Source organism: Budorcas taxicolor, chromosome 15, assembly GCF_023091745.1.
Source record: "Budorcas taxicolor isolate Tak-1 chromosome 15, Takin1.1, whole genome shotgun sequence".
Lineage (NCBI taxonomy): Eukaryota > Metazoa > Chordata > Mammalia > Artiodactyla > Bovidae > Budorcas > Budorcas taxicolor.
The window spans coordinates 32,884,444-32,911,091 of NC_068924.1; the positions used below are offsets into that span (position 1 = coordinate 32,884,444).

Genomic DNA, 26,648 nt, shown 5'->3' on the forward strand with positions numbered 1-26,648 from the left:
TGTTCCTATCGATCTGTAACTGTGTTCCTTCACAGCCCCACCATCGGCTCCTCCCTTCAGTTCAGGAACCTTTTGCTTTTTTTTTTTTGCTGCACCTCTTAGCTTCAGGGATCTTAGTTCCCCACTGGGGATTGAACCCAGGCCACAACAGTGAAAGCACTGAGTCCTAACCACTGGACCGCCAGGGAATACCCAGGGAACCTTCTTTTCCTCCTCCCAACCCCCCTCGCAGGCAGGCATTTATCTGGGTTGCCTTGTCCCCTCCATGAGGACTGAGGCCTTTGTTCAGGAGGTCACACGGCCCAGAGAGGAGAGGGGAACCACTTAGCATCCAGTAATAAATCCACTGAGCCAATGACATCTTTTGTTCGACCAGCTGAAGCCCTGTAGACAAGCCCCAAACATTACGCCTTCACGATGCCACCTGCTCTTTGCTTGGAAGGCCTCAGTTCAAGCCAGCAACCGAGGTTTGCTGTCACAGGAATCTGCTTGGAGGGGTGCTCAGGATGTGTATCGACTCAACGTCAGGACAGCAGGCAGCACAGAGAGGGGACAAGAGACCGAGGTTTGCAAAGCTTTCCCGGGTGACTGCAGGTGCAGACAGCTCACTGAGCTCCACGAGGGCTTCGCCTGCCATGGGACGGACAGACAGACAGGGGAGGGGGAGTCTACTCGCTCCCCTTAGAATGGAATCACAGTCAGCAGGTGTTTATTGGGCACCTACCGTGTGTTTCTCCGTGCAGAATGCAGCAGGGAAGAAGCAGTGGTTTCTCCTGGCAGAAGCATGCTTGGGAAACCCTATTGGTGTAATGAGAGCGGTGAGGAGAGAGGCCAGCGTGCCCCTGCGGGGTGGAGCAGGGCCCCTTTCACAGAGGAGAGGAGAGTCACCCCAGGAAGGTATCGATCCGCCAGACAGGCATAGGGCCCTGCAGGGGGGCAGCACAAGCACAGGCAGGGAGGAGCAGGGTGTTTGGGGGGCAGCAGCGGGGAGAGCACCCCAACCAGAGCCGAGGCCGTGAGCGTGTGCCCACCAGCGCCCTGGGTGTTGAGTGTGGAGCTGGCGGAGCCCCACCATCTGCTCCCTGGACCCCTGGCCTTGGCCTGCACCTCACCTGCCCATGCCCCTAGCTGCTGTTTTCATCTCCAGCTCAGGCCCATTTGGGCCTCCCTGGTAGCTCAGCTGGTAAAGAATCCGCCTGCAATGTGGGAGACCTAGGTTTGATCCCTGGGCTGGGAAAGATCCCCTGGAGAAGGGAATGGCTACCCACTTCAGTATTCTAGGCTGGAGAATTCCATGGACAGAGGAACCTGGTGGGCTACAGTCCATGGGGTTGCACAGAGTCAGACACAACTGAGTGACTGACTTTCACTTCAGGCCCTTTTGCTCAGGGTCCTTTAGCAGAAAATCTCCAAACAGGGCCCAGGACTCTAGGAAGAGTGTGGTGAGAGCCCAGACTCGGTGAGCTCTGCACTCTCAGAAGGACCCGGGCCCTTAGGTCACCTCTGTGAGCTGGGAACCGGGTCTTCTTAGACCCCTACCCCACCCCTCACCCCCCAGGGCTCATCTCTGCTGACTTGGGTGGAGTCTGCCCGCTTCACAGACGCTTAATGTTTCAGACAAATGGCATCATCGGCAGATTATTTCCTGTTCCCATCCCTCCACCCCAGGGAAACAGCTCTTTTTCATCCCACAGTAGCTATTGTCAAAACCACTAAAACTCCCACAAGAACCAAGTCTGATGTTGTAGCCACAAAATCCCAGTCCCTCCCAAATGAGTAAACCAGGTCTCGGCCAGGACGCGGCTGATTTATAAAGCACATATGGTGGGCCCTTGCTGGCTTTCCTGCCAGGAACGGGGAGAACCAGCTCCCCTCCAAGTGCCTGAGCCATCTCCCCGAGAACGGGCCTGCCAGGCTGGCATCTCAGCCCTGGTGCTGCCCCCTGGTGGTGATTCGGAGAACTGGCTGGCCCTGCCTCAGCCCCTGGCCCAGCCTGGACAGGTCTTTAGAAATTGTGCGGTGGTATTCAGAGGTGTGGCAGACCCAGCTTCCACTAGTGAGTGAGTAGATGAAGTGTCATCCTTCATCTTTGGTGGTGTACGGAGATTCATTTGTGTGTATTCAGTCATTTAACAAATACTGAAAATCCACAGGGGTGCCTGCTGAGCAAGAGAGGAAGGGTTCTTTGTAATATACAAACAAGACACAGAGCCCTCGCCTCAGAGGCTTTTATACCAAAGATACACAATGCAGTATAACAGAAAAAGTACTCAAAGCCGCTGACCCAAGGACGATCCCTGGTTGGGGAACTAACTCTTACATGCCACACAGCATAGCCAAAACCCCCCCAAGACCCAAACCTACTTCCATCTCTCTGTGACTAGAACAAGCCCCTTGATTCCTGGAATTCCCTTCTGTCGTATCTTCTTCAGTCTTCTAACTTGGACAGTAAATGACTCTCCCCAACTGAAAACACATACGAAAGACAAAAGGCACCGCCTTGTGTAGGTAGTCTGGTTTGGTTTGTTTTTTCAGGGTGTCTTAGATAGCCTGCATACTTGAAACCTATGGCTCTTAATCAGAGGTGATTTTGCCCCCCCCCCCCCCCCCCCCCACCGCCAGTACACTTGGCTGTCTCTGGAGTCGTGTTTGATTGTCACAACTTTGGGGGTGCTGCTGGCATCTGGTGGGTGGAGGCCAGGGATGCAGCTAAAGACCCAGTAATGCATAAGACATCCCTGCTACGAAGAATAATCTGGTCCAAAATGACACTGAGAAACCCTGTTTTAAAGTTTGAAAGTAATCCATCTCCCCCTCCCCACCCCACCCCACCCCCCCCCCCCCCCCCCCGCCCCATTTCTACATCAGAGCCACCCAGGAGCTAAAAGGACTTGATTTCAAAACGGAGACAATTCAGCTTTGGGAGTCGCGGGATGGCAAAATTTGCTCCATACTTATCTCATCCCTTTAGGTCTCGATTTCCTCATCTGAACTATGGGGCCAGTGATACTCATCTGGATTTGTTGTGAGCAGCCAGCAATCAAAACGATTGCCTCTCAGCTGATCCAGAAAAGCCAGATACATGGCTGTTTCTCTGTCGTACTGTGGGTTGTTACGTCCCCACCCACCCTTATTCAGCTGCCGAGGAGGAAACAGCTTTTGTCTGACTGAGGGGCTCCCTCCTCTACTTGATAGGAAGCAGTTTTATCAGGGCGCCATTCTGTGTCCTTCCTCGTGTCTCCACCATTGCAGTGCACCAACTGCCTGTCTCCTCCCTTCCTCTAGAAGTGCACGTGGAGCCCCACAAGAAGCAGCTGCATGTGACCCTGGCTTACCACTTCCAAGCCAGCCACCTGCCAACCCTGGAGAAGCTCGCCCAGAACATCGACGTCAAACTCGGGTGTGATTGGGTGGCCACCATATTCTCCCGGGATATCCGATTTGCTAACCACGAGGTAACGTCTCGCTGGGGCTCCTGCCCCTGCCAGGGGTGCCGGGCGCTGTCAGCACCAGCAGCACTTGCTGCTGAGGGGAGATGGACACCCGAGGAAGGCAGTGGGGCCAGCGCTGGACCAGGAGTCAGCCAGCCTGGGATTTCGTCCAAGCGCTGGCTGGCTCACTGGGAATCTGTGCATCTCTCGTCTCTGGGTCCCATGTGGCTGAGCTGTGTAATATTCCCCACTGTTCTGTCTGCCCTGCTAACCTTACCGGAATAGGATAGAAATGAAACAGATGAAACGCATGTCGGTAAATTTTAAAATATTCTGTCTGTTCACGGAATGAATAGGTGGAAGACATCATCCTGATCTTAGGTGAGAAAGATAGCTAAATCCAAAAGAAAATCTGTGAACACGTAGTTAACAGGTATTTGCTGTGGCATGCACATTACCCTGGAGCATACTAAAATTTTAAAATGTCCTCTGCTCAAGGAGTTTGAGTCCAGTGAGGGAGAGAGAGAACAGATGCATATGTAATAAAGGCATGGACCAAATATCAGGAGAGTGTCTGTGCATCACAAAGGAGGCCTAAGAGGGACAGGCGGAACCGCTGGCACGGTGCTGGCATCCTTTTGAGGGAATCCACATTGCTTTCCAAGATCAGCATGTGCCACCTCTAGAATCTTGCTGTCCTTTTTCTCCTGAAAGAGAAGCTGAGACACAGGGATTCAGTGACTGGTCCAAAGCTAAAGAGCAACTTAGGACCAGAACCGAAGCCAAAAGCCAGAGGTTCTGATCAGTAACGATGGGCAACCCATCTAAAAAGAGACCAGAGTCTGCAAAAATTGTCGTCCGGTTTAACTACATTTGTGAAACATAATTTATTTCCTAGTTTTTCAGCAGTAAAAGGACTGATATTTTTGTTTATATAGACTTTTAACATCCTTTAGACATTTAAAAAAAATTATGAAGAGATTCAGGGTCTAGGTCAGGCGACCTCATTGTTGATTTGAACGTGGTGGGAAGAGCCAGCCCATGATTGAGGTCCATGGCGTCCGAGAGGGTCAGGGATGTGCAGCTTTGCCTGCCTCTGCTGATGGTACCATCATGTCCTCCTTCCAAGTCATCTGATGCAAGTTTCTGTAAAGACACAGCAAAGAGACTGAGCTTAGCCTTCCTTCAAAATTCTGACGTCTCCTGGACTTGCTTAGCGTGAGCCTAAGTAGAACAAAAGAGGTGTGGCTGAATGGATCCCTTCCGAGGGCAGGGGAAAAACTGTCAAGGGTGGCATGCCAATGGGCTGTGAGAAGTCACCTTTCTAAGAGAAGGGAGGTGGCAATGGAATTTTCCAAGGAGTATCTCCTAATCAACACTGCCCTCCAGTTAACTCATAGGGTAATTGCTTTTCTGCCTGACCCACATTCTGCTCAATTGGCACCGAGGGAATGAGGCAGCTAGTGCCCACAGGAATTATTTTCTAAAAATAACATGTCCTCTTTTTATCTCTTATTTGTAAAAGCTCATTTATTACTGCTCCCTCCTGGGTCATCTGGCTTTACCTGAGCCCCCTGCATATATAAACTTCACCTTGCCTTCTACCTCCTCCTGTGCTCAGGAGGCAGGACTGAGTGATCAGTCCAGTGAGGTAACAGATGTCCAGACAAGGCGAGTGGTTTAGGCAGGGACAGTCAGCAGGTGACGCCTAGGAATCCTCTGAGGTCTCACCCCTCTGCTGTTCAGGTGCTGACTCGTGGGCTTGCACGTGCCTGCTTGTGCTTCACACCGTCTCTTCCACGTTCAGTGTGCCATGCTAGTGTTATGTGCCAAGCACTGGAAATCTAGAGGAAGGACCGAGTTCTAGAAAAAGCGTAGATTTTGGCGTCTAGCACACATGGCTTCAAATCCTGACTCCCTATTTTAGCAGCAGATTCGCTTTTACAGCTTCTAGATAGTAACCCAGTCCTTCGTTCTCTTGGGTGCAAAACAGTGATGACATTTTGCTAGACTGTTGGTATGAACTAGAGGGCCTCCCGTAAGAGAGGTTGCAGCAACAACAGCAAAATTGCCACAGCTGTAAAAAAGGCTTCGAAGGCAAAGAGGGTCAGTTCCTATCATCACGAAGGGCTGTACCTGCCCTTCCCAGGGTAGCAAACTTTGAGCTTAGTCCCCAAGTAGGAAGGGAGGAAAACATACTTGAAATAGACTCGAGAATTCTTACAAGTAGATGCTAGACATAAGAGAGTAAGTCTCATGTAGGACAGAACTTGGAGAAGGGAATGGCAACCCACTCTGTTGTCCTTACCTGGAGAATCCCACGGGCAGAGGAGCCTGATGTGGGCTACAGTCCACGGACTTGCAAAGAGTCAGACGCAACTGAGTGACTCACACTTTCAGGACAAAACTAGGCAGTGTGTCCTGAGATCTCCCAAACTTGGGCTGACTTTTGCATGCCGTGCGGTTTCGGTGAGCAGGAAAGAACTATGGGGACCTGAGCACCGGTTATAATTTGAGATTTGCTGCAGTACATTGATTTTCTTTATTGCTCATTCGGTAAATCAAAGCTCCTTGTTGTGCAACTGCTCTCTGCCTAGGAGTTGTACCTTCTGCTCCTTTCTGTACCTTAACCTCCCTGGGATCTCCTAGAGCCAGAAGACTCACCCCCAAGTGAAAGGAGGGATGAGATCTTCCCTGTCATTTTTGAGTTTCTCAAAGGAAAGGCCTGCCGCTGAGTCAGAGGCATCATTACCCAAGACTGTGCTGTGCTTGAGCATCTAAGGAACCTGAGTTTAGACTTGTTTCCTGTGACTCGGTGCCTCTCTCCACCCTGTTCCAGGAAAAGGAGCATTGCTTCTGGTGTCTCATCACATACCTAGCTTAGAGATTTAAGTGGTTGGTTGTGAATTTTTTTCTTTTTCCTTAAGCTGTTTTTTAACAACCCAGCAAAAAGACCTTCCTGGTTCATTTGAAAATGTAATTTGAGCGTGTATCTGACAGAGGAGTGGGGAGTCGATGGGATGGAAGAAGATCTCGAGCCGATAGATGCTGGAGTGAGGATTCGGAGAGGAAGTGGGTGCCCTAAATAAAAGGGATGTCAGAAATCCAGTGGGGCATTCGAGTTCTGTGCATTATCACATTCATTCTCTGGCGGGGGGAAATCATTTTTACTGGCTCTTCTCGTTAGAGATTTCCAGAAGGAAATTCTTTATGACATGTTCTGATGGATCACCTTGACCCCAGGGAGCCGATTAGCTCACAGCCCTACCTAGCATAGGCTTTGGGGGGTAGCATCAGCTTGATGGAAAGATAACCCCTTGAAAGCCAGGTGTCATGGTTCAATAGAAATAATTACACCTCTTCTGTGTACCAGAGTCCTCAGGAGTTTTCTTAGATTGTCTCATTTAACTTATATAGTCTAAGTATTATTTTACAGATGAGAAAATGAAATGGTAGCCGCTCAGTCGTGTCCAACTCTTTGCAATCCCGTGGACTGTAGCCCACCAGGTTAGTCTGTCCATGGGATTCTCCAAGCAAGAATACTGGAGTGGGTTCCCATACCCTCTTCCAAGGGATCTTCTTGACCCAGGGTTTGAACCTGGATCTCCAGCATTGCAGGCAGATTCTTTACAGTCTGAGCCACTACGGAAGCTCCTGCAGATGAGAAATAACAGAGGCCAAACAAAGTTAAAAACCCCTAGGTGGGAACCAGAATACTTAGCTTTCCTCTAGTGGCTTCAGGATTGAAGGAAAAGCTGATAAAACAGCTCTGTGTTAGTGTCCCCTTATGAAACACATAGAAAAATATTTTCCTTAGTATTGAGGTCTCCTGCTGTTAACAGAAAAGTAGTAAATTATTAATAGATGTTTTCCAGAGTATCTTCATACGTCTGCCTGTGAGGCAAAATAAATAAGGAGGCAAAATATGGAATAAATCAGACAAGTGACATGGCCTGGGGTTGGCCCAAGGGGCTTTTTCTGAGCCCAAAGAGGGAACACGTGGTCTCCACCTGCTGACTGACAAGAGCTGGTTACACACAGGACACTGATGGCTGTGAAAGATATTTTTCTTTCGAGGTCTTTGTTAACCATGGAGGTTTAAAGAAAGCTCTTTGAAGGCAGGACCGTGTCTTATTTGAGCTGCTCAGTTACGTGGAGAGGAGACATTTCGTCCCCAAAGCCTTCCTAGCAGAGTCTCTCATCTGGGCGTTGGTGACATTGCATGGAAGACTCCTTTCCATGAGCTGTGTGTCCAGGGTCTCTTACGGCATCAACGTGGCAGACAGAGCAGGGAAAATGAGGTCCAAACCCGTCTGTAAAGCAGTTTACTGGAGAACCTACAGGTTTTCATATGAATTTCTAAAAGCCATGTCTTTTGAAGCAAAGCTATGCCTGAAGGAAAGTCTGGAACGAGCCAGAAGCACTAGCATATCCTGAGAGGAGGAGAAACTCCTTCTGATCTGAATCCAGATCTACTCGGAGCCTGCAGACTCCAGAGGTGCCCGTGAACGCGAGCAGAGCCCACAGGCGGGCCCTGAGCGCTCAGCAGAGCTGATCAGGCGTGGGCCTCACGCCTCCCTCTCCCTCTTTTCCAGACATTGCAGGTGATCTACCCGTACACCCCGCAGAACGACGACGAGCTGGAGCTGGTCCCCGGGGACTTCATCTTCATGTCGCCCATGGAGCAGACCAGCACCAGCGAGGGCTGGATCTACGGCACCTCCCTGGCCACGGGCTGCTCTGGACTCCTGCCGGAGAACTACATCACCAAGGCTGACGAGTGCAGCACCTGGATATTTCACGGGTGAGCCCATGCCGGGCTCTCTGCCTGCTGCTTTTCGAAGGACACTGTGGCCCTTGAGGAGGCGCCAGGACACGCAGGGCGGCAGGAGCAGTGTGTGGAGTCCAGCGCTGTTGGCCCCAGACGTTCAGGGAAGGGCGGAGCTGGGGCACAGGAAGAGCGGGATGCCCCGCTTTACCCCACCTGCCACCACGGCTGGAACATCTGTCAGAGTTCTCCATCAGAGACCAAAGAGGCTGCTTAGGGGACATTTCTTCTGGCCTCAGTGTGGGTCAGCCCACCACCGAGTCTTTATGGCTTTGGGGCTTCTGTGTACTTTGTCCCGGGTCATTGCACAAACTCCCCAGAGAAGCAGGACAGATTCCCACTATGCCAGCCAGCCAGTAGTGAACAGGTTTGCCAAGGTCAGGGGACCTAACCGCCTGACCCAGTCCTCAGACCTGGCACATGAATGCCTAGATGACAGAGACCATTTCTATGGAAATGGGTAACCTCCAGAGGCTGAGAGAGGCAGGCGGTCCCTTCCCCACCCAGCTCTTCTGTAGAGTGCCCCCAGACCAGCCTGTTCCCACGTTGAGAGTGGCCTGTGTTGTATGACCAGCTTTGTCCTGATGGGTGCCTCTTGTTCCTCTTTTATGCTTCTTAATCCGGGAAGTTCAGAGCCAGCCCTTCCCTGGTGCATTTTGGGCACCTGGCCAGGGCGTGCGTGCTGGTTTCCCTCTCTCTTGTTCTTGCCATGTGCCAACGTGGCCGAGAGCCGGAAGCTCTGAACACCAGCTGCATGGTGTGCAACGTTGTTATTACTGTCATAAAAGAGAAGCAGAGACGGGCAATTTCACTGAGTGTTTTGCCTAAAGGGAGAAAAGAAAAGACAGTCCCCTCCCCTGATTAGCAGCGGGCAAACCACAAACCCGATGATGAGAAAGAGTATCTTCTTCCCTAATAACCCTCCCCAGCAAGCCTCCCTCTTCCTTCCCACCCCCACCCCATGAACATCCAGCATTTTGTAGCTCAGAACGGAAGGTCAAAGCTGCCTCGTGTTCCCCAGACCATTGCTTCTTCAGAAATGTTTCTAAGTTGGGTTTCCAAAGTCACCATTGTTTTTTGTTTGGTTGGTTGGGCTTTTTTTTTGGCCATGCCATGTAGCATGTGGGATCTTAGTTTCCCAACCAAGGATCGAACGTGTGCCCCACTGCCTGAATCCAGGAAGCTCAGAGTCTTAACCCCTGGACCACCAGGGTAGTCCCCAAAGTAACCATTTTATGCCTATAAAAAAACAAATGCCGTATTCGTGAAGAAACATAATCAAAAGATTTGATGATACCCAGCTCCCAGATCATTCTTACCAGTAGGGCTCGCTGTGGAAGGAGGGCATGCAGGGGGATTCCTGCTGGCCCCGTGTAGGTCTCTGCATCCAGACCACTCCTGACAAAACAGGGGCAGCCTCAGCGCCCTCAGTCCACAGACCCCAGGGAGGTCAGTGTGTCACCTCCCTTTATTTTGGGAACTATGTCTGAAATTTCAGCTTTCACAGCCAACCTGGCTGAGAATGGGGAAATACTAATGTATTAGGTGTTAGGGTGCCATAATTACAAATTTGAGTTTTTATTCTAGTAGTCTTTAATTCAAATCCTAACTCTCCCATGCACCAGCTGTGTGACCTTGGCCAAGTTGCATGACCTCTCTGAGCCTCAGTTTGCTAGTCTATGAAGTGAAGACAACAGTTGCATTTCCCTCGTAGGTATCTGTGAACACTGCTTCTTAGGGATCAGTGCCATGTATAAAACAGCACGGGGTCTAAAACAGCCGTTAGCTTTATGGTTATTTTTCTCTAACTTGTCTTTCCTAGTCCTCTCTTACATGCTCACCAAATCAGAGGTCCCTTCCACTGCAGTGATCCTGCAGAAGAGTGGTGCTTTCCTGTTTACCCCAGAAGTAGAAATGACTCAGGCTATCAGATGGTCTTGTTTCACTCCTAATCCCAGGTAGCCTGGGGAAGGGACAGTCACAGGGCTCCTCAAGTAGGACCTGTTGACTTGCTGAGAAGTTGCAGAGGGGATTCCAGCATCAGGGAGGACTTGGGGGGTCAGCGACCCTTCACAACTCTTCTTCCTCTGTCCTCAAGTTTTCTGAGTCCCTCCTAAGGAAACATTTTCCTACCACCTTTGTGAGAGCACCTCGCCTGGTTCTGAGGATCTCCAGACACGTTGGCTGGCGGAAGCCTCTGAGTTGGAGTGGGCTAAGCAGTCCTCCTCAGCTGACCCCCAGGTCTGATGTGCCCTTGGGAGGTGTTTCCATGGTAATTACAGGTGTCAGGTACATCATCCTCTCTACTCTGCACCTGATTGGACTGTGGTCTGATTGGAACTGTCGGCCTCACGCTGTCTCCGCAAGTCGGGGCCTTTGATTCCAGTGATGCCTGAGAAGAGGAGGAGGCCGGCAGTCTCCTTGCCAGCTGAGCTGAAGGAGAAGGGATCCTGCCAGTGTCTTCACAGCTGCAATACAGTGCAGAAATTAGGAAACATGTACAAGCATGATGTCAGGACGATTCCATAGATCCAGACATTTCAGGCCCTGGAGCTTTGATGAATCAGACAGTGAAACTGAATTTTCTTTAACTCTGTGATGTTTAGGAGGGTCTCCGTTTAAAATGAAAACAGGCAGTCTATGAGACTGTGAGTGGCACAAGATTTCCTTAGAAATAACAAAAAGAATAACCAAAAAGCTAATGGCTGTGTTAGATTGAGTGCTGTTTTGTACATATGGAACTTTACCCTGATTACAAAGCAGCAAGAAATCTAAAATTAAAATCTTCTCCCTTGACACCTCCCATTGATGCAGGAGGAGCTGTCCGTTGCATTTGCCTAACAACCATATTTGAATTGCAGTGTTTCATTAGATAAAGCTTTTTGGAAGCTTTGCTAATGAGAATAATTTAAACATGGCATGATCTGCTGCCTGTCTTTCAGCAAGACCTCTTTGAGGGCTTCTGTAGTCAGTGTTACATCCAGAAACAACTCCTCTTGGCTCATAGCTCCACACAGCTGGTGAGAATGGTGTCCTCTGGAAAAATGCTGTATTTAATCCTCTTGTTGGAGGTGTGATTGAGATGGAGAAGGGTTTGGAGATGGGAAGGAGGTGCCGTAGCGGGTGATAGCCAGGGACTTCTGTGGCTTCGCTCGGAGCCACAGGCAAAGTGGTGGGGAGGGTCAGAATCTTCCCTCTCCTTTGTCAGTTCAGATGGAAATCACTGTGGAAAAGATTAAAGGCAGCAGGAATTGTTTATTTCTTTGGAGCCAGGAAAAGAGCTGGAAACAATGGTACAGAATTGATACCTCGGTATTCTGCAGCATGCCTCTGGTGCCAGCCAGGCCCATGGCACCCAAATAAGCACAGCATCGCAGGCCCCACCCCTGCCCAGAGGGATGAACACATCTGTTCCAAGCACGGAAATCCATCCATCCCTAATTTATTAACTGCAAGACTTCAGTATGAAACAGGGCGTTCCTTATAAAAATATCCAATCACTGTGTTGTGTACTCGAAGCTCATAGAATATTGTCAATTACACTTCAATGAAAACATTTTAAAAAGATGTTCCTCCTCAGCTAACATCTTCCTTGTCTCCCCCCGCAGCTCTTACTCCATCTTAAACACATCCTCTTCCAACGCACTCTCGTTTGGGGACGGCATCCTGGAGAGGCGGCAGTATGAGGACCAGGGCCTGGGGGACTCGACGCCCCTCACCATCATCTGCCAGCCCACCCAGGTAGGGCTGACCGTCAGGGCCACATCCTCAACTTGGCTCAGGAGTCACTGAGCACCTTTTTTTTTTTTTTTTTCAAAGGGTGAGGCATTGACTTCTCTGTCCCGAAAGGGTTACCAATCTCTCAGGGCACACGATCCTAAAAGATAGACAGAAATTTAAGAAGAATAGTCAGGTGCGTGGCGCTGACAATGATTACCAGCTTCTGGGTCTAGACTAGTAAGGAAGACTGCTCCACAGAGCAAGGGACGTGTTATCTATAAAGAAGTAACACAGTGGACCCTTGAACAGTCCAGGGGTTAGGAGTGCCAAACCTCCAAAGGCTGGAAAATCTAACTGTAACTTAGAGCTGGCCCTCCATCTACCCAGTTTGGTGCCCTCATATCCACCATTCTGCAACCTCAGATTCAACACTCTGCGGATCGTAGAGTACTGTAGTATTTACTTTTGAACAACAACAAAAAGCCGTGTATTAGTTGGGCCCCGTGCAGTTCAAACCCAAGTTGTTCAAGGGTCACCTGAAGTATCTATTTCACAGGACATTGTGAAGATTAAAGGAAGTAGGAAAATGGTTCTTAGTACAGTACCTGGCACATAGTGAATGATCAGTGTATGTCTGAGATATACCAGAAAGGTTGCAGGATGGGGGAGTGGGGGAAGGGGGCTGGGGTTTTAAAAGAACTTTTTATTATGGAGTATAGCCGGTTAACAATGTGGTAGTTTCAGGGGGACAGCAAAGGGACTCAGCCATACACATGCACGTATCCATTCTCCTCCAAACCCTGCTCCCATCCAGGCTGCCACATGACGTTGAGCAGAGTTCCCCGCGCTAATACAGTAGGGCCTTGTTGGTTGCCCAGTTTAAATACAGCGGAGTGTGCACGTCCATCCCAAGGGCTTCCCAGGCGGCGCTGGTGGGCAAGGACCTGCCTGCCAGTGCAGGAAATCCGAGAGAGATGGCTTCTATCCCTGGGTCGGGAAGATCCCTGGGGGAGGAAGTGGCAACCCACTCCAGTATTCTTGCCTGGGGACTCCCATGGACAGAGCCTGGTGGGCTTCAGTCCATGGGGTCACACAGAGTCGGACACGACTTAAGTGACTTAGGATGCACACTCACACATCCCTCCCCAGTGTTTCCCCTGGCAACCATAAGTTTGTTCTCTTAAGTCTGTATGTCTGTTTTCTCTTTTGTAAATAAGTTCATTTTTATCATTTCTTCTCAGATTCCACATATAAGGGATGTCATACCATATTTCTCCTTCTCTGTCTGACTGACTTCACTTAGCATGACAATCTCTGGGTCCACCCATGTTGTGGCAAATGGCATTATTTCATTCTTTTTAATGGCTGAGTAACATTCCATTGTATATGTTACCACGTCTTTATCCATTCCAGGGGAAGGGTGGTTTTGAACAGTATATGTTAACACAAAGCCAGTTGAAAGTTCAAGTGTGTTAGGCAACAAGAGACTAGCTGACGTTGGCTGGAGTCCGGAACTTGAGTTAGGAAACAGCAGAAGAGGCAGTGGGAAAGACCACGCCACCATCCCACATACCAACCTTGCCAGGGCAGCAGGAAGCACATGCCAAGTGTGTGTACTGTACTGGCCCATGCCAAGTCCACAGGAGTTGGCAACCCTTGAGGAAGCTGGCAAGAGCTGCCTCCATCAGAAAGAAGAAATCTAGAAACATCCGCAAGGATCCACCCAGCAGTGATAGAAACCAGGGTCATTCGGACAAGCCTTTGACTGGACTTGCCGCTTTCATCACCCAGAGGTAGCTGCTGTCCTCCCCGAGCCATTTCCAGGAACGTCATCATGCAGGCAGCCGGACAACAGGGCCTAACCTGTGATTAGAACTGGCAAAGCAGGACCTTCTGGCTGGTGGAGACTATGGACCACGTGGCCTTAACACCATGTGAGGGAGATGAGGCAGGGGAATTTGTGGTAATGAAACTTCTCGCCTCCTGATGAAGCATCTCCTTAGGGGAAGAACCTGTCCTCTAGATGGCGTCTTTCCACACTGGCTAGTTTTGCCTCTGAGCTATATGTAACTAAGGTTGCCTTCCTGTTCAGTAGTAGCTGGGTGTTAACACCTATGAACAGCAACAGTAACGATACAACCATTTTCATAACCCTTATTTTGCAGAGCACCTGCAATTCATCTCATTTAAGCCTCAGAATAGCTTTCGAGGTCAGTAAATGAGGCTTACTATCCCCATCTTATAGACAGGCTGGCTTAAATCCAGGGTACTTAAGGGGCTTATTGCAATTAAACATTCAGTTCAGTTTAGTCGCTCAGTCGTGTCTGACTCTTTGCGACCCCATGAATCGCAACACGCCAGGCCTCCCTGTCCATCACCATCTCCCGGAGTTCACGCAGACTCACGTCTGTCGAGTCCGTGATGCCATCCAGCCATCTCATCCTCGGTCGTCCCCTTCTCCTACTGCCCCCAATCCGTCCCAGCATCAGAGTCTTTTCCAATGAGTCAACTCTTCGCATGAGGTAGCCAAAGTACTGGAGTTTCAGCTTCAGCATCATTCCTTCCAAAGAAATCCCAGGGTTGATCTCCTTCAGAATGGACTGGTTGGATCTCCTTGCAGTCCAAGGGACTCTCAAGAGTCTTCTCCAACACCACAGTTCAAAAGCATCAGTTCTTTGGTGCTCAGCCTTCTTCACCGTCCAACTCTCACATCCATACATTAAACAGTAGTGAGATTTATTCCAGAGCCCGGCTCACCCGGCACCCAGCCCCGAGACATGTCTACTTCCTTGTGTTCCCCACCCTTGCTTACAGCCTTTCTTTGTCCGCAGCCTCTGAGGATCAGCAGCCAGCCCGGCCCTCAGAAGAGATGCCTCTTCGTGTGTCGGCATGGTGAGAGGATGGATGTCGTGTTTGGGAAGTACTGGCTATCCCAGTGCTTCGACGCCAAAGGTGAGTGGTTGGTTGGCCTGCTCAGCACTGGGACACCTCTCACAGCCTCCAGGGGGCAGAGTCAAGCTACATTGATTTAGATGGAGTCATTGTGTCGTAGAAAATGCCTCTTACCTGTTACACTGTTAAGTCCTTCCTGATAATCTGGAGTGTTAGGGGAGAGAGAATTGTCCTCGCCTCCAGTCTATCAACTGGGACACCGTGTACCAAAATAGGCAGATGTCTTGCCCAGAGCCATAGGACAGATGCAGAATCAGGTGTCCTGATTACATGTCCAGAAGTCCCTCCAATAAGTTACCCTGGCTTATTTAGTTCCATTTTCATTTGTCTAAGATTCCAGTTTCATTTGTGTAAGATGGGCTTGCATCTCAGAGAATCCGACCTGCTTTGGAGTGTCTGGTTGTTACTTTCACTTAAAAACCATCTCTTGGGACCTTCCCTGCTGGTCCAGTGGTGAAAACTGCGCCTGCCAAATGCAGGAGCTGCAAGTTGGGTCCCTGGTCCAGGAACTGAGATCCCAGATGCCTTGTGGCAAAAAAAAAAAAAAAAGCAAACATAAAACAGAAGCAATACTGTAACAAACTCAATAAAGACTTTAAAAAGAAAAAAGAATACTAGTTATTAAGAGAAAAAGACTTAGCTCTTGTTACTTTTGTCAGAATGGAAGCATGGATTCAAAGACACTCTGTCAAAGGAAGAGTGTCAGTATTTTCTAGAGGGCTCAGTTCAGTCTCTTTGGCCGAAAGGGAATGGAAGTGGAGGGGCCAGCAGAATCAGCACTCGAAGTCCTAAGGAAACAAGAAACTCATGTCGCCTTGGTCTGACATTTCTTTCCAGGCCGCTACATACGCACCAACCTAAACATGCCTCACAGCTTACCTCAGCGGAGCGGCGGTTTCCGGGATTACGAAAAAGATGCTCCAATCACGGTGTTTGGATGTATGCAAGCCAGACTCGTGGGTAAGCGTCCCACAGTGACCACATAGCCTTTCCTGGCTACTTCTTCCAAAGTCTGGCTGCGGCAGATATGCCAAGGACACTGCTGATGGCTTTCCTACACTACATTTCCTCAATTCAAAAGAGATTTATTAAGTAACCATTAGGTTCAGGGCACTGGGTTGGTTTACCAAAGTGAACAAAGTAGGATCCCTATGGAGGGGTGTGTGGCATAGTGATGGGGCAAGGTCAGGCTCAGCATGGCAGGTAGGTCAGCTTCTTGCAGGAGGGTGAGGAGGAGGCACCCAGGGGTGGCTGAGAGTGTAGAGGCCAATCGGTCTCCAGGATGCTCAGCTCTTTGCAGGTCTGGTCCTTACCCGCCACGCAGAGCCAGCAGCCTCGTCCCATTCAGTCATTTAACACACATGGATTGATCACTTACCTTGTGCAAGGCACTACGCCAGGTAATAGGGATCTAAGCATGAGTCCCCACCCTCGGGAAAGCTTGTAAGTGGATGAATATCACAGAGTATGCTTTACTCAAGAATGCAACTATGTACAAAATGTTATGCGAGCACAGAAGACATAAGCCCAGAAGAGAGTAGAAGTTAGCAGGAGGGCGGGAAGGCATCTCAGTGGGAGGATCAATATCAAGTCATAGACGTGAGAAGCAGCATCTAGAGTACAGAGGAAATAAGCCATCTTGTTTCCAGAGCATCGATTGTGAGCAGAGACTGGCAGGCTAGAGACAGAAAAGTTTGTGGAAGACTTTGACCACCACGGTAAGGTGTTTGCACTTCATCCAGGAGAGAAAGATGGGCATTTTACTGCTTGTAAAGACAACGAAAGACAAGAAGGGGTGTGTCCCTTGGTCTTCCATAGAAATACTGGGCAGGAGAGTTGTTGAAAATGAGACTGGGACTTCCCTGATGGTTCAGTGGTTAAGATTCCACTTGCCAACGCAGGAGACACAGGTTCAACCCTAATCCAGAAAGATCCCACAGGCTGTGGAGCAGCTAAGCCCACATGCTGCAACTGCTGAAGCCCAAGCCACCTAGAGCCCATGCTCTACAAGAGAAGCCACTGCAGTTAGATGCCTGACCAGTGCAACTAGAGAAAACCTGAGCAGCAACGAAGAGCCAGCATAGCCCAAAATCAGTCAGTCAATTAAAAGAGAATGAGACTGAAACCGCTGGCCCCACGAGAGCCCCCACCTGAGAGGAGGTTTGCAGGGTCTGCTGGGCCGCCTCTCTTCCACACTGAGAGTCATCCTGAGGCTGTATAAATTATCAGATTGATTCTTCTCTGGTTTCCTTTGCAGGGGAAGCCTTACTGGAGAGTAATACCATCATCGACCACGTCTATTGCTCCCCATCCCTGCGCTGCGTCCAGACTGCATACAACATCTTGAAAGGTGAGACTTGATGAAGGTCAGCTAGTCCATCCCTCCATCACTACACAATCTGACACTTACTAATAGATTACCCTAGATTCAGGCGAACATCAGCCAATTGGAAGTTTTGAATCTGAGATGTTTAACAATGATACTTTCAGAAGATGACTTTGCAAAAGTCCCAAAATCATACTCTGACAGCAGAAGCAAGATGAAGAGAATATACAGATAATGTTTTTCTTGAAAATCTAAAGCTCTCTTCAGTGAATTGCAGGCTTGTAAAATGTTGTTGTCTGGCAATGATTTAGAGCCTACAGAGCACCTTTTTTTCTTTTTTTTTTTTTTTTTTTGGCACTAAAACAAATTGTCTCCTCCCACTCTGCTCTGTCTGCTTCTCCTTTTCAGCAGCAGTAGTTCTCCTAGGTGTCTGGAAATATGAATCATCCTTGTTTTAGTTGATTGGAAATATTCAGCTTTTGCCCTAAAATTCACAGAAGCCTGTGTTACAGGAATCTCCATTCTCATTTCACTGAAAGAAAAACTAGAAGAAACAGCCTTGATTGTTTACTTGTACCAAACAACAAATAAGCCACAAGTAGCTGAGCCAACAAGGAAATTACACTATATCTGAGACATCTGTTCGTTTACTTTAAGTAAGCCAGAATGCATCTATGTATTCAAATGCATTATCTATTCCATTTGCATAGAAAAACTGGGCTAAATGCAATACAAAGGGTTAAACAGTTCCTACTCCGAGAACAATCACACTATCATAAAACACAGGAGTTGTGCACTGGCAAATATGCAACACTCGATTTTCTAGTAGAGAAAATGAATATATGATACGCAAATATAAGCCATTATAATGAATCCTAAGAATTTCTAAAGTCAGTTGCGAGATGTTCTTATCGAGAAACTTCAGAAAGAAGAATTATAATAGTCACAGAGCTGTACAAACTATACAAATAATGATTTTTTAAAAAATCATAAACCATTCAGATTGTGCATCCATCCTGGTGGTGTTGCCAGAATATACTCACATGTTTATGATATACAGCAATGAAAAACACTTGTCTGAACCTGCATGCTTCTACCATCTTTAAGCTATATATAGCATCTGACAGGAAAGAGAAGATTTATCAAATTTTTAATACCTTGTTCATCTTCATCGCTAAGGTTTACAACAGGAAAATCACTTGAAGATCCGAGTGGAGCCTGGCTTATTTGAATGGACAAAATGGGTTGCTGGGAACACCTTACCTGCGTGGATACCTCCATCAGAGCTAGCCGCAGCCAACCTAAGTGTTGATACAACCTACAGGTAACTCTCTGAAACTTCTGTTTCCTTGAGGTCAAGTGTGGAAGTACTCTTCACCAGGCCAGGTAAGGACATGAAGGACCAGATGTAGACCATAGACAGTTGTCCATATTGGTGGAAGTCAAGCTACAATTTAAAAAAAAAAAAAAAAAAAGGGATAAAGTCAACAGTCCCTTGTATTTGGCACTACTATGGAGTATGTCTCCCTCCGACACACATTCACTAGGGTTTTCTGGTTTTACTGCATCCATTTCAGTGGCTAATAAAACCACCTGCAATGCCAGAAGCACACACCAGCTAGTGATCAAGCAGTTCAGAAGTTTGTTGGGGAATAAGGGAAATTGCAGTGCCTTGACTTGGATTGTCACTTTCGATTTTTCAAAGTACTTTTAATTATCTTTATTCATTACCGCCATAACCCCAGGATGGCAGCAAGCCACTTTCATACATGAGAGAGCTCAGTGACCTCTGAAAGTTACCCATGTAGTGGACACATCTGACAATAAAAATAATTTACCTTTATTGATCATTTTCTTCGTGTCAAGTACTATGTAATCAGCTTTATAGTAGTCCTTTGCTTTTTCCATTAGATTATTATTGAAAATAAATATTTGTAGGTTGTAGCATAAGTACATTAACCATCAGAAATCCACTCAGAGCTTCTTAGTGACGTGATAGAAAAGGCTTTTTGTGTTATTACATGACTTAGTGACTAAACAATAACAACAAGCCATATTTTAACTATTTTTAGTAAGCAGTGAGATTTTCCTCACCCTGTATTTGGTTTAAATATTTTTGTTAGTTGTTGTTATTACCTTGTCAGTTTGAAGTAAAGTTTCAGGTTGAGTGTAAGAAAAAAGAAATCCACTCGAGCATTTGTAAAATGTCTTTGAGGAAGGATAGATACTCACCATTACCGTGGAGAATTAAATTCATAGTTCTTGAGACAGGATCTGGAACAATTCTTGACTAAGAAAGCAGAGCTTTCTTCCTTGTGACATCCCATGACCTTTCACTTCTAATACTTACCCAAACCTCAAAGCATTGCCAGTTTCCAGCTAAGGTCTAAGAGGCTTATCTTTTCTTCCATCCTCATTTTTGGCTTGGCAAAGACCTCAGGTAACCCCCCTTCATTAATAAATATGAGGAATTCTCATTCCTCAGAAATAAGATTAAATCAATTGGATCCCCTGCTGAAATAATTCACATTTTGTCCTGTCCACACTATGGTCACTATTTTCCTGTTCCTTGGGGAAACAGCAGTGAATTACTGTCCCCACGCCAGCAGGCATCATCCCCATGCCCTGGAAAGAGAGCAGGTTACTGCCAACATGGGTGAAATGACTTTCCTCACATACCACCCAGCCCCTCCCAGGCCGTGTCTTCAGTCCATCCCCCCTTAAGAGCATCCTACAGTTCTCCCCAAGCTTATTCACACGTGCCCCATCAGCAGTATGAACGGAAGGATGAATGCCAACCTTGGGGTCAGGACATGGTTCACATTCCAGAGTTTCTTTTCCTCTACAGAAAATCAAAAGGTAACCATTTTGTGTTTGAGGGAGGGGAGTGGGGTTAAGCATCTAATTCTATAAATTGGTTGTGAAATTCACCCATCAAGCATGTGAGAGGCATAGTCCCTAGAGTCAATTTCCCTCTGAAAGTAATTATATCAAGAGAGCAGTTCTTTTAAAGCAAGTAGTGTTACCCAAATGATTGAAGAAACATGGTGATGGGCAGAGAGACAAGGGCCAAGAGCCAGAGTATTGTAAGTCAAGCAGGCACAGCTGCTAGACCCATATCACCTTGAACAGGAGGGAGGAGATGCTAAAAGGTGGATTCAGGCTGGTAACTAATATACAAGCCTCATCCATGGGTAACAAGACCCGCCTAAGTGTAGAAAGCTGCCCCAGTGGAGCTGGGTGGGAAGCACCAAGACAAAAAATGAAATACACACCAGTTGGATGGGGCATTAGAACAGGACCCTGATGACTGGGGGAGGTAGCAGAAAGGGGGTGTGGAGCTTTGGATCTGGAGTATTAGAGGAACAGCAAGTCATACTTTGGTGTGGGACTCAGGGCAGAAGCCTACTCTTCTAGCCTGGACCAGAGTAGGCTGGGGAGTAGAGAGTGTACCGGGAAGAATACTGTTCCAGGGATACTACCTGAGTACCCAGAGATGTGGGCTCCAGTCTAGTTGGTGGTTGGAGACCTGCCTGACTCTGAGAACAGCACATGGGTCCTGCAGGTGTGGCTGGAAGCGTGCTGCTGATGGGAGTGAGAAAGCTGTGACGGTCCCATCCTCATCAGGACCCATTCAAACGTGGAAGCCATTCACAGGTTCAGCTTCAAGGCAAGCACTGATCAAAAGGAACTGGATCCCAGCATCTCCCAACTCTTCACTTATACAAATCGTATACGTTACCGTGTGGTTTCCCCTGCAGTGACTCCTGGGCCATACAAAGAGGCCTTTTGTCAAGAGTGCTGGGGGCATTCCTGGGAGACCAGGTGCTATGAATGGTATTGGAACTGGATGACAAGGAAAGAGGAGCAGAAAGACTTTGCTTCTGAACAGCAAGGCACATCTTCAGCGAGCATCGTGTTCCTCCCTGTTCCCCAGGCTGTTATGAGATTCAGAAGGTTGTTTCCTAGGAGAGAGATGCTTGCTATGAGAATGTTATTTAACTGAGAGCGGGTTTCCTTTAATTGGAATAGCATCCTTCCTCTCCAGACAGTAAACCCAAGTTCACAGAAGGGCAGTTTTGAGGAGGACATTGTCAGAAGCCATCCAGGATGGAGGATAACTTTACAGGCATCAAGTTCAGCCTCAGGTTCAAGTCCCTGCTCTTAAGAGTTCTAATGATGTAAACAGGTCATCTGTAGCCTTTCCAAACCTTCTTTTTGTCATCCATAAACTCAGAATTTGCAAAAGTGTTGCTAGATGGGATATGTTCAAAGAACAGAGGTGCTTTGCACAGAGGCTGACACATGGGAACCTCTCAGTAAATCTTAGCAGCAATGCCTGCTGATGAAGATGTCATGAGAATTCACTTCAGGAACACACTAGCTCCTCCATGCACTAAATACCAACAACAAAAGACAAGGAAGCAGAAAATATCATATAGTTGTACTTTAAAAAAACAAGATAAACATCTCATAGCCCAGAAAACTAAATAGTAAAGGAAGGTGGAAGCAGACAGAAGTGACTGGGATTGAAGACATTCAGGGTCACCAGGATCGGAGGGCCCTACTTTGAACATCCTTTTATATGCCATGTACATTGTGTCATAACTATCATTTATGTCAATAGCCTACTCACCCCAAACACAGAAACCGGGTTCTCCTTGGGCCAGGTGTATATGGTCTCTGTTAAAACTAAGAAAGATTGATGAAGGGTTATTACCTTACAAACCCAGTGGACCTAACATCTGTTTTTAAAACCTATCCTTAACAACTTGAGGCTCCAGTCCATGGGGTCGCTAAGAGTCGGACATGACTGAGCGACTTCACTTTTCACTTTCGTGCACTGGAGAAGGAAATGGCAACCCACTGCAGTGTTCTTGCCTGGAGGAGCCTGGTGGGCTTCCGTCTATGGGGTCGCGCAGAGTTGGACATGACTGATACGACTTAGCAGCAGCAGCATTACCCTGATACCAGATAAGAATACTGCAAGAAAAAAGAACTGCAGGTCAATACTCAACAACAAAACAGTAGCAAACCAAATTCAACAGCACATCAGAAGGATCATATACCATGATCAACTGGGGTTTATCCCTGGGGTGCAAGGATGGTTCAATATGTAAAAATCAATAAATATGATATACCACATTGAGTAGAATAAAAATTATATGATCATCTCAATAGAGAAAAAGCATTTGACAAAATATACCATCTTTTCATGATAAAAATGTCTAAAGGATTGGGTACAGAAGGAACATATGTAAACATAATGAAAGCCATATATGGCAAGCCCACAGCTAACATACTCAACAGTGAAAGAGTGAAAGCTTTCCTTTAAGATCAGGAACAGGACAAGGATGGCCACTCTCACCACTGCTGTTCAACGTAGTTCTAGAAGTTCTAGCCAGAGCAGTTAGGCAAGATAAATAAAAGGCATGCAAGTTGGAAAGAAATAAACTCTGTTTGCAGATGATGTTATGTATACAAAATCCTAGAACTGTCAGAACTAATCAACAAATTTCAGTGAAGTTGCAGGATACAAAATCAACATACGAAAGTCAGTGATGAACAAAAGGAAATTCAGAATGTATCAAAGACCTAAATGTAAAGCCAGACACTTTAACACTCTTAGAGGAAAACATAGGCAGAACATTCTTTGACACAAATCTCAGCAATATCTTTTTCAATCCACCTCCTGGAATAATGAAAATAAAAACAGAATAAAGATGTGATACATATATACAATGGAATATTACTCGGCCATAAAAAGAACAAAATAATGCCATTTGCAGCAACATGGATGGACCTAGAGAGTATTATCACACTAAGTGAAGCTCCTCTGTCCGTGGGATTCTCCAGGCAAGAATACTGGAATGGGTTGCCATGCCCTTCTCCAGGGGATCCTCCCAACCCAGGGATCAAACCTGTGCTCCTGCATTGCAGGCGGATTCTTGACCATCTGAGCCACCATCGAAGCCCCCAAAGTCAGTCAAAGAAAGATATCATATGATATCATTCATATGTGGAATCTGATTTTTTTAATGGTATAAATGAACTTATTTATAAAACAGATGAGACTTTGAAAACAAACTTATGGTTACCAAATGAGAAACAGGGTGTGGGGGGAGGGGGGCAGGGAGGGATAAATTAGGAGCTTGGGATTAACATATATACACTACTATATATAAAATAGATAACCAGCAAGGACCTACTGTATAGCACAGGGAACTCAATATTCTGTAATAGTATGTAAGAAAGAATCTGAAAAGGAATGAATATATATGTACCTAAATCACTGTACACCTTCAACTAACACTGTAAATCAACTATATGCCAATAAAAATTTTAAAACAATACATTTTTAAAAGTCAACTAACAATTTCAACAACAAAAAGTCAGCTGTATTTTTATACACTAACCTCGATCATATGAAACAGAAATAAACCCATTCACAATAGCACCAAAAACAGTAAAATACTTAGGAATAAATTTAACCAAGGAGGTGGAAAGATCTGTACTCTCAAAACTACAAAACTTAGGTAAAAATTGAAGAAGATACAAAGGTGTGTCCTATACTCTTTGATCAGAAAAAATAATATTGTTAAAATGTCCATATTCCCCAAAGCCATCTATAGATCAAACATAATTCCTATCAAAATTCTAATGGTATTTTTCACAGAAATAGAAACAATCCTAAAATTTGTATGGAACCACAATAGATGTTAATAGCCAAAATAAACCTGACATCGCACTTCAAGATTTCAAGTTATACTACAAAGCTATCGTAACTGGCATAAAAATAGACACACTGACCAATGGAACAGAATTGAGAGCCCAGAAATAACCCTCAAATATTTGACAAGGGAGCCAAGAATACTCGATGGAGAGAGGGTAGACTTCAATAAATGATGCTGAGGGTTTCCCTGGTGGCCCAGTGGTTAAAGATTCACCAGCACAGGGAAGGTTGGTTTTGATCCCTGCTCCGGAGCATCCCACATGCCGTGGAGCAACTAAGCCTGTGTGCCACTACTGGGCCCAGGTGTCACAGCTGCTGAAGTCTGTGCACCCAGAGCCTGTGCTCTGAAACGAGAAGCCACAGCAATGGGAAGCCCACGCACCGCAACTAGGGAAGAGCCTGCACACAGCAACCAAGGCCCAGTGCAGCCAACCTTTTTTAAAGGTGACGTTGGGAAAACTGGATAACCACATACAGAAGAATGAAATTGGACCCCTATCTTACACCACTCTCAAAAATTAACTCAAAATGGATTAAATTATGGCAGAAAGTGAAGAGGAACTAAAAAGCCTCTTGATGAAAGTGAAAGAGGAGAGCAAAAAAGTTGGCTTAAAGCTCAACATTCAGAAAACGAAGATCATGGCATCCGGTCCCATCACTTCATGGCAAATAGATGGGGAAACAGTGGAAACAGTGTCAGACTTTATTTCTTGGGGCTCCAAAATCACTGCAGATGGTGACTGCAGCCATGAAATTAAAAGACGCTTACTCCTTGGAAGAAAAGTTATGGGCAACCTAGATAGTATATTCAAAAGCAGAGACATTACTTTGCCGACTAAGGTCCGTCTAGTCAAGGCTACGGTTTTTCCAGTGGTCATGTATGGATGTGAGAGTTGGACTGTGAAAAAGGCTGAGTGCCCAAGAATTGATGCTTTTGAACTGTGGTGTTGGAGAAGACTCTTGAGAGTCCCTTGGACTGCAAGGAGATCCCACCAGTCCATCCTAAAGGAAATCAGTCCTGAATATTCATTGGAAGGACTGATGCTGAAGCTGAAACTCCAATACTTTGGGCACCTGATGCAAAGAACCGACTCATTGGAAAAGACTCTGATGCTGGGAGGGATTGGGGGCAGGAGGAGAAGGGGACGACAGAGGATGAGATGGCTGGATGGCATCAATGACTCGATGGACATGAGTCTGGGTGAACTCTGGGAGTTGGTGGTGGACAGGGAGGCCTGGCATGCTGCGATTCATGGGGTCGCAAAGAGTCGGACATGACTGAGCGACTGAACTGAACTGAACCATAAAACACCTGAAGAAAACATGGGAAAAGCTTTTTGACAGTGATTTTTTTAGATATGATACCAAAAGTGTAAGAAATGAAAAACAAAATAAGGAAGACTACATCAGACTAAAAACCTTCTATAAAGCAGAAGAAACAACAATATGAAAAGGCAACCTACAGGATAGACGATATCTGTAAAATATGTACCTGATAAGATACAGAATAGGATAAGATACTTAGAGATCATATACCTGATATTGTCACATACTTAACATCCAAAATATGTGGACAATTGATGCAACTCAATAGCTAAAACACAATCTGATTAAAAAGCGGGCAGAAGAACTGAATAGATATTTTTTCCCAGAGAAGACATACAAATGACCAAGAAGTACATGAAAAGACATTCATCATCATTAATCATCAGGAAAAATGCAAATCAAAATCACAGAGAGATCTCACACCTGTTAGAACAGCTATCGTCAAAAAAAAAAAAAGATGGTAAGTGGTGGCGAGGAGATGGGGAAAAGGGAGCCTTGCGCACTGTTGGTGGCAGTGTCAGCTAGGACAGCCACTATGGAAAACACTATGGAGGGCCCACAAAAAGTAAAAAATAGAACTACCATATGACCCAGCAATCTCACTTCTGGGTTATATCCAAAGGAACTGAAAACAAGATCTCCCAGAAAGAGTTCGACATATCACGTGTGTGAAACCCAAAAGAGCCAGACTCAGACAGAGTAGCAGGGACCCCCACAGACATCCCACCTGACTGCAGGGAGAGGTTGCTCAAAGGGGCGCAGACTTAGAGTTGCCAGATGAAGAGTCTGGGGATCTGGTGTGCAGCACTGTGGCCAGAGTTAGCAGCACTGTATTATATACTTGAAAGTTGCTAGGAGAGTAAATGTTCTCACCATAAAAAAGAAAATGGCAATTATGTGACATGATGGAGGTGTCAGCTCAGACATGAGATCCCCAGAATGTATTCATCTTATAACTTAGGTTTGTGCCTCTTTGTTTTGAATGTATATTTGTATCAAATCAGTACATTGTACACCTTAAACTTAGACCACGTTACTGCTTATATATCCTGTGTAAGCCTACAGAGGCTTGGGAAATCTCTGATTACTTAAATAGATAAAGAGATCTAACCTCTGCTTTGCTTCCTCTTACATGGGTGACCTGGGACAGATTGCCAGTAAAGGCAGCTCAGCTGCTCCGGGCCGTCCTGCAAGGGAAAGCTGCACCGAATGGCTCATTTTTCAGCTGGTCACTTTGACGCCATGCACACACGGCATTCATTTCTGTACATCCTGCACATTTGAACCCCACTTCTGCAGAGTAGAAATACTCTTTCCTATGCCTCCATCCTT

At 46.7% G+C, this 26,648-nt stretch overlaps 1 protein-coding gene across 1 annotated transcript in view; it reads left to right on the plus strand.

Annotated features, from left to right (window-relative positions):
* The window catches only part of UBASH3B (ubiquitin associated and SH3 domain containing B), a 149,180-nt gene that overhangs the window by 119,557 nt on the left and 2,975 nt on the right, over positions 1-26,648 (plus strand). The window contains exons 5-11 of the mRNA XM_052653090.1: positions 3,286-3,455; positions 8,027-8,235; positions 11,868-12,000; positions 14,811-14,931; positions 15,769-15,891; positions 17,189-17,281; positions 18,437-18,581. Coding sequence (XP_052509050.1) covers positions 3,286-3,455; positions 8,027-8,235; positions 11,868-12,000; positions 14,811-14,931; positions 15,769-15,891; positions 17,189-17,281; positions 18,437-18,581 — 994 coding nt within the window. The remainder of the gene's footprint in view (positions 1-3,285; positions 3,456-8,026; positions 8,236-11,867; positions 12,001-14,810; positions 14,932-15,768; positions 15,892-17,188; positions 17,282-18,436; positions 18,582-26,648) is intronic.